At 49.6% G+C, this 7,718-nt stretch overlaps 1 protein-coding gene across 1 annotated transcript in view; it reads right to left on the minus strand.

Annotated features, from left to right (window-relative positions):
- Positions 1-6,283: 6,283 nt before the first annotated feature.
- The window catches only part of LOC118381900 (uncharacterized), a 4,423-nt gene continuing 2,988 nt past the window's right edge, over positions 6,284-7,718 (minus strand). The window contains exon 4 of the mRNA XM_052501351.1: positions 6,284-7,718. This exon is cut by the window's right edge and continues 795 nt beyond it. Within this exon, the coding sequence (XP_052357311.1) occupies positions 6,284-7,718 (1,435 nt within the window).

The raw sequence follows: 7,718 nt of genomic DNA on the forward strand, positions 1-7,718 counted from the left end.
GGGGACAGGAGAGAGAGAGAGGGAGAGAGATTGAGATAGGGGGACAGAGAGAGAGAGAGAGAGAGGGAGAGAGAGAGATTGAGATAGGGGGAAGGGAAAGGAGAGAGAGAGGGGAAAGACAGAGAGAGAGAGAGATAGGGGAAGGAGAGAGAGAGAGAGAGAGAGAGATTGAGATAGGGGGAAAGGAGAGAGAGAGAGAGAGAGAGAGAGAGAGAGAGAGAGAGATTGAGTTAGGGGAAGGAAGAGAGAGAGACAGAGGGAGAGAGATTGAGATAGGGGGAAAGGAGAGAGCGAGAGGGAGAGAGATTGAGATAGGGGGACAGGAGAGAGAGGGGGACAGGAGAGAGAGAGGGAGAGAGATTGATAGGGGGGGACATGAGAGAGAGAGGGAGAGGATTGAGATAGGGGAAAGGAGAGAGAGAGGGGAGAGATTGAGATAGGGGGAAAGGAGAGAGAGAGAGGGAGAGAGATTGAGATAGGGGGAAAGGAGAGAGAGAGGGAGGAGATTGAGATAGGGGAAAGATTGAGAGAGAGAGAGGGAGAGAGATTGAGATAGGGGGACAGAGAGAGAGAGGAGAGAGAGAGATTGAGATAGGGGAAAGGAGAGAGAGGGAGAGAGATTGAGATAGGGGGAAAGGAGAGAGAGAGGGAGGGAGATTGAGATAGGGGAAAGGAGAGAGAGAGGGAGATGAGAGATTGAGATAGGGGGAGGAAGAGAGAGACAGAGGAGAGAGATTGAGATAGGGGGAAGGAAGAGAGAGAGACAGAGGGAGAGAGATTGAGTTAGGGGAAGGAAGAGAGAGAGACAGAGGGAGAGAGATTGAGATAGCGGGAAGGAAGAGAGAGAGGAGAGAGATTGAGATAGGGGGGAGAGAGAGAGAGAGAGAGAGATTGAGATAGGGGAAAGGAGAGAGATTGAGTTAGGGGAAGAAGAGAGAGAGACAGAGGGAGAGAGAGTGAGATAGGGGAAAGGAGAGAGCGAGAGGGAGAGAGATTGAGATAGGGGGAAAGGAGAGAGAGAGAGGGAGAGAGATTGAGATAGGGGGAAAGGAGAGAGAGAGAGGAGAGAGATTGAGATATTGAGGGGAAAGGAGAGATAGATAGAAAATACTGTCAGTACAGATCTGCACTGTTAGGAGCTGTAAGGAGCATTGATTAATCAAGTACTTCTGGTAACCATCTGTGTTCGAGACAAGGAAAAAATAGGTCTGATTTCATGATACTGAAAATTAGATTTTTGCAAAAGCACAAAGGAAATAGCAGCATTTTAGCAGCATTAAGTAGTTAACAATCTAAAATTACTTATCCAGACAGTTCTGCAGCTTTCTGGTAATCAACAAGTATTATACACATGAAATGAGGATTTTCTTAGAGCCCGACCGACATTACTTTTTTTGAATTCTAAAGCACCACTGGAGAAATCCTGAGTCCATTTCCACAGCCGACCCACATCAAAAACCTTCCCATATTGTCTCCCACTTTCCTCCGCCTCTCTCCCCCTTCATTCTCTCCTCCCCCTCTACTCTCCTTCTCCCTGCTCAATATAAAGAAAAAATAATAAATGCAATTGGTTGAAAAGTGACTAAGGCACAGATTAATCTCAATGTGCCACCCACGGCCTAAATATTCATATAAACATACCATGACCGTTGCCACAGAACATGCTATTGGTTTTCCTCCATTTCTAAATTGGCGCGCCCTGATTGATGAATATTTGAACACATGTGCAGTCCGTGGGACATTCATCATCAGCGTGGCTCGTATGAACAGAATAAATGAGCAGTCAAGTCAGGCAGACGTAGGCTAGAGCTATGGTGTAGCTACTACCATGCTAGAATAGAACTATGGTGTAGCTACTATCATGCTAGAATAGAACTATGGTGTAGCTACTATCATGCTAGAATAGAGCTATGGTGTAGCTACTATCATGCTAGAATAGAACTATGGTGTAGCTACTATCATGCTAGAATAGAACTATGGTGTAGCTACTATCACGCTAGGCTAGAGCTATGGTGTAGCTACTATCATGCTAGAATAGAACTATGGTGTAGCTACTATCATGCTAGAATAGAACTATGGTGTAGCTACTATCACGCTAGGCTAGAGCTATGGTGTAGCTACTATCATGCTAGAATAGAACTATGGTGTAGCTACTATCACGCTAGGCTAGAGCTATGGTGTAGCTACTATCACGCTAGGCTAGAGCTATGGCGTAGCTACTATCATGCTAGAATAGAACTATGGTGTAGCTACTATCATGCTAGGCGAGAGCTATGGTGTAGCTACTATCATGCTAGAATAGAACTATGGTGTAGCTACTATCACGCTAGGCTAGAGCTATGGTGTAGCTACTATCATGCTAGAATAGAACTATGGTGTAGCTACTATCACGCTAGGCTAGAGCTATGGTGTAGCTACTACCATGCTAGAATTTAACTATGGTGTAGCTACTACCATGCTAGGCTAGAGCTATGGTGTAGCTACTATCATGCTAGGCTAGAGCTATGGTGTAGCTACTATCATGCTAGAATAGAACTATGGTGTAGCTACTATCACGTTAGGCTAGAGCTGTGATGTAGCTACTATCATGCTAGAATAGAACTATGGTGTAGCTACTATCATGCTAGAATAGAACTATGGTGTAGCTACTATCATGCTAGAATAGAACTATGGTGTAGCTACTATCATGCTAGAATAGAACTATGGTGTAGCTACTATCATGCTAGGCTAGAGCTATGGTGTAGCTACTATCACGCTAGGCTAGAGCTATGGTGTAGCTACTATCATGCTAGAATAGAACTATGGTGTAGCTACTATCATGCTAGGCTAGAGCTATGGTGTAGCTACTATCATGCTAGAATAGAACTATGGTGTAGCTACTATCATGCTAGAATAGAACTATGGTGTAGCTACTATCATGCTAGAATAGAACTATGGTGTAGCTACTATCATGCTAGAATAGAACTATGGTGTAGCTACTATCATGCTAGAATAGAACTATGGTGTAGCTACTATCACGCTAGGCTAGAGCTATGGTGTAGCTACTATCACGCTAGGCTAGAGCTATGGTTAGCTACTATCATGCTAGGCGAGAGCTATGGTGTAGCTACTATCATGCTAGAATAGAACTATGGTGTAGCTACTATCACGCTAGGCTAGAGCTATGGTGTAGCTACTATCATGCTAGAATAGAACTATGGTGTAGCTACTATCACGCTAGGCTAGAGCTATGGTGTAGCTACTACCATGCTAGAATTTAACTATGGTGTAGCTACTACCATGCTAGGCTAGAGCTATGGTGTAGCTACTATCATGCTAGAATAGAGCTATGGTGTAGCTACTATCATGCTAGAATAGAACTATGGTGTAGCTACTATCATGCTAGAATAGAGCTATGGTGTAGCTACTACCATGCTAGAATAGAACTATGGTGTAGCTACTATCATGTGGTCCTTCTGTGGCTCAGTTGGTAGAGCATGGTGCTTGTAATGCCAGGGTAGTGGGTTCGATTCCCGGAACCACCCATATGTAGAATGTATGCACACATGACTGTGAGTCGCTTTGGATAAAAGTGTCAGCTAAATGGCATATATTATTATTATATTATGCCAGAATAGAACTATGGTGTAGCTACTATCATGCTAGAATAGAACTATGGTGTAGCTACTATCATGCTAGGCTAAAGCTATGATAGAGATACTACAATGCTAGGCTAGAGCTACGGTGACGCTACTGCAATGTTAGGCTGGAGCTACGGTGTAGCTACTACCATGCTAGAATAGAACTATGGTGTAGCTACTATCATGCTAGGCTAGAGCTAGGCTAGAGCTACGGTGTAGCTACTACCATGCTAGAATAGAACTATGGTGTAGCTACTATCATGCTAGGCTAGAGCTATGGTGTAGCTACTACCATGCTAGAATAGAACTATGGTGTAGCTACTATCATGCTAGGCTAGAGCTATGGTGTAGCTACTACCATGCTAGGCTAGAGCCAGGCTAGAGTTATAAAATATAGCTACTACCATGCTAGGCTAGAGCTATGGTTTGCTACTACCATGTTAAAAGCTAGAGTTATGATATAGCTGTTACCATGTTAAGCTAGATCTAGAAAATTGTGTACCTACTACTATGTTCCTGCAGGTTCATGCTCTACAACATCTGCATAGTAGATGCTTCTACACCTACATTGCTTGCTGTTTGGGGTTTTAGGCTGGGTTTCTGTACAGCACTTTGAGATATCAGCTGATGTACGAAGGGCTATATAAATAAATTTGATTTGATTTGATTTAGTACGACCCTACCTCACACAGGAAGAAGCACATGTCCTAATCCAGGCACTTGTCATCTCCCATCTGGACTACTGCAACTCGCTGTTGGCTGGGTTCTGGGCTCGTGACAACAAACCTCTGAAATGTATCCAAAACCGCTGCAGCCGTCTGGTTTTCAACCTTCTCATGCTCTCCCATGTCACCCCGGTCCTCCACGAGCTTCCAGTCGAAGCTCGCATCCACTACAAGACCATGGTGCTTGCCTACGTAGCAGCAAGAGGAACTGCCCCACCCTAACTTGGGGCGGCAGGGTAGCCTAGTGGTTAGAGCGTTGGCCTAGGAACCGAAAGGTTGCAAGTTTGAATCTCCGAGCCGACAAGGTACAAATCTGTCGTTCTGCCCCAGAACAGGCAGTTAACCCACTGTTCCTAGGCCTTCATTGAAAATAAGAATTTGTTCTTAACTGACTTGCCTAGTTAAATAAAGGTAAAATTAAAATAAAAAACTTTAGGGTATGTTCAAACCTTCCTCCCAACCCAAGTCCTGCCACCTCTGGACTCTTGGCCCTCCTACCCCTAATGGGATGTCAGACCCCGCTCAGCCCAGTCCAACTCTTCTCTGTCCTGGTGTCACGCCCTGATCAGTTTCACCTGTGTTGTGCTTGTCTCCACCCCCCACCAGGTGTTGCCCATTTCCCCCCCTTTATCTCCTGTGTATTTATACATGCATTTTCTGTTTGTCTGTATCCAGTTCGTATTGTCTTGTCAGGTCGTACCAGCGTGTTTCCCGGTTTCTTGTTCTCAAAATTTTGTTTCTACTCTTCCCGGTTCAAACCTTTCTGCCTGTCCTGACCATGAACCTGCCAGAAGTCCGGTACCTGCCTGACTCTGATCTGGATTACGGTGAACCTCTGCCTGCCCTCGACCTGCCATTTGCCTGCCCCCTGTGTTATAATAAATATCTGAGATTCAAACTATCCACCTCCTGTGTTTGCATCTTGGTCTTATCCTGGGGTGTAGTCCTGGCACCACAACGGTGGAACAAGCTAACCACTGAAGATAGGACAGCAGAGTCCCTGCCCATCTTCAAAAATATCTGAAACCCTACTTTCTTCAAAGACTCTCTTAAATAACTGCAAAGCACCCCACCTCGCTGATGGCTACTTTACTGAGGAGAAGTGTACTGACTATGCCTGTGATATGTGGTTGTTTTACCTAGCTAGTTACAAATTGATAAAGTGCCTAAAGCTAATAGGGAAGTGGAACAGAGAGAACAGGAGGAGAGTAGCGACTCTGGACCCTGCAGAGTTGCTAAAGGGACAATCTCATTGGCTGAAACACATTGGACCCTATCCACATTCCTCCACCCTTCACCTGCACGGTTACAGGATCAGGACTTATCGCTGAGGCTTTCATCCAGAGCACCAGGCTATTGGCAGCAGCAGCCTCTGTGATATCCCTCCTCTGCTCTGCTCTGTGGTGGAGCTGGCACCAAACCCACTGTTCACTTCCTTCCACATCAGAGGGTTCCGCCACATGCTAACTGTCACACATGAAGCACTGCTCGCCCAAAGGGGGGTCTGCTGGCTCATATGGGAATATGGAGAAGGGCTGGGGAGGTTGCCAGAAATAAAAACATGGAGAGATACTGTCACACACAGAAAATATAAAACAGCAGGCTCCTCAGAGAGTATGGTGATTTATCCGGATGCCTGTTCTGTTCTGTGTCGCGCTCCAGAGAGACCCTGGTGGTGCTCCACTACGCCCAGCCTAGAGTGCACCGGAGCTGGGACCAGCGCTGTAGAAGAGACCCCTTCTCTCCTCTCCTCTGTTCCTCCTTCTTGCTCGTTTTCATAACCACCAGCAGCTGTTGGAGCAATTAGCCATGAACTAACTGTACTTTACTACAATACCCCAGACCTCAGCCTCATCACAATTAGCTCCCTAATGGGGTCTAAACAACCAAGGAGAAACAAATACATAAAGGAGGCCGTGTGTGTCTGAGTGGGGGGGATCAGAGGAGAGGGGGACGGTGGTGTGGTGCATCGGTGTCTGAGTGGGGGGGGGGCAGAGAGAGGGGATCGGTGGTGTGGTGCATCGGTGTCTGAGTGGGGGCAGAGAGAGGGTACTGGGGTGGTGTGGTGCATCGGTGTCTGAGTGGGGGGAGCGGGAGAGGGTAGTGGTGGGCGGTGCATCGGTGCCTGAGTGGGGGGCAGAGAGAGGGTACGGTGGCGCGGTGCATCAGTGCTGCAATGGGGCAGGCAGAGAGGTTACGGTGGCGCGGTGCATCGGTGCTGCAATGGGGCAGGCAGAGAGGGGACCCTGGGGAAGGGTGCATCGGTGCTGCAATGGGGGATCTGGGGCAGGCAGTGGGGGATCTGGGGCAGTGGGGGATATGGGGCAGGTAGTGGGGGGATCTGGGGCAGGCAGTGGGGGATCTGGGGAAGGTAGTGGGGGTATCTGGGGAAGGTAGTGGGGGGTCTGGGGCAGGCAGTAAGGAGGGATCTGGGGCAAGCAGTGGGGGATCTGGGGAAGGTAGTGAGGGGGATCTGGGGAAGGTAGTGGGGGGGGATCTGGGGAAGGCAGTGAGGGATCTGGGGCAGGCAGTGGGGGGGATCTGGGGCAGGCAGTGAGGGGATCTGGGGCAGGCAGTGGGGGATCTGGGGCAGGCAGTGGGGGATCTGGGGCAGGCAGTGGGGGATCTGGGGAAGGCAGTGAGGGGATCTGGGGCAGGCAGTGGGGGGATCTGGGGAAGGCAGTGGGGGATCTGGGGCAGGTAGTGGGGGGATCTGGGGAAGGCAGTGAGGGATCTGGGGCAGGCAGTGGGGGATCTGGGGCAGTGGGGCAGTGGGGGATCTGGGGCAGGCAGTGGGGGGATCTGGGGCAGGCAGTGGGGGATCTGGGGAAGGCAGTGAGGGGATCTGGGGCAGGCAGTGGGGGGATCTGGGGAAGGCAGTGAGGGGATCTGGGGCAGGCAGTGGGGGGATCTGGGGCAGGCAGTGGGGGGGATCTGGGGAAGGTAGTGGGAGGGATCTGGGGCAGGCAGTGGGGGATCTGGGGCAGGCAGTGGGGGGATCTGGGGAAGGTAGTGGGGTGGATCTGGGGAAGGTAGTGGGGTGGATCTGGGGAAGGTAGTGGGGTGGATCTGGGGAAGGCAGTGGGGGGATCTGGGGCAGGCAGTGGGGGATCTGGGGCAGGCAGTGGGGGATCTGGGGCAGGCGGTGGGGGGGATCTGGGGAAGGTAGTGAGGGATCTGGGGAAGGTAGTGGGGTGGATTTGGGGAAGGCAGTGAGGGGATCTGGGGCAGGCAGTGGGGGATCTGGGGCAGGCAGTGGGGGATCTGGGGAAGGTAGTGGGGGATCTGGGGGAGGTAGTGGGGGGATCTGGGGAAGGCAGTGAGGGGATCTGGGGCAGGAAGTAGGGAGTGATCTGGGGCAGGGGGGATATGG

The sequence above is a fragment of the Oncorhynchus keta genome, unplaced genomic scaffold (assembly GCF_023373465.1).
Source record: "Oncorhynchus keta strain PuntledgeMale-10-30-2019 unplaced genomic scaffold, Oket_V2 Un_contig_131_pilon_pilon, whole genome shotgun sequence".
Taxonomy (NCBI): Eukaryota; Metazoa; Chordata; class Actinopteri; order Salmoniformes; family Salmonidae; genus Oncorhynchus; species Oncorhynchus keta.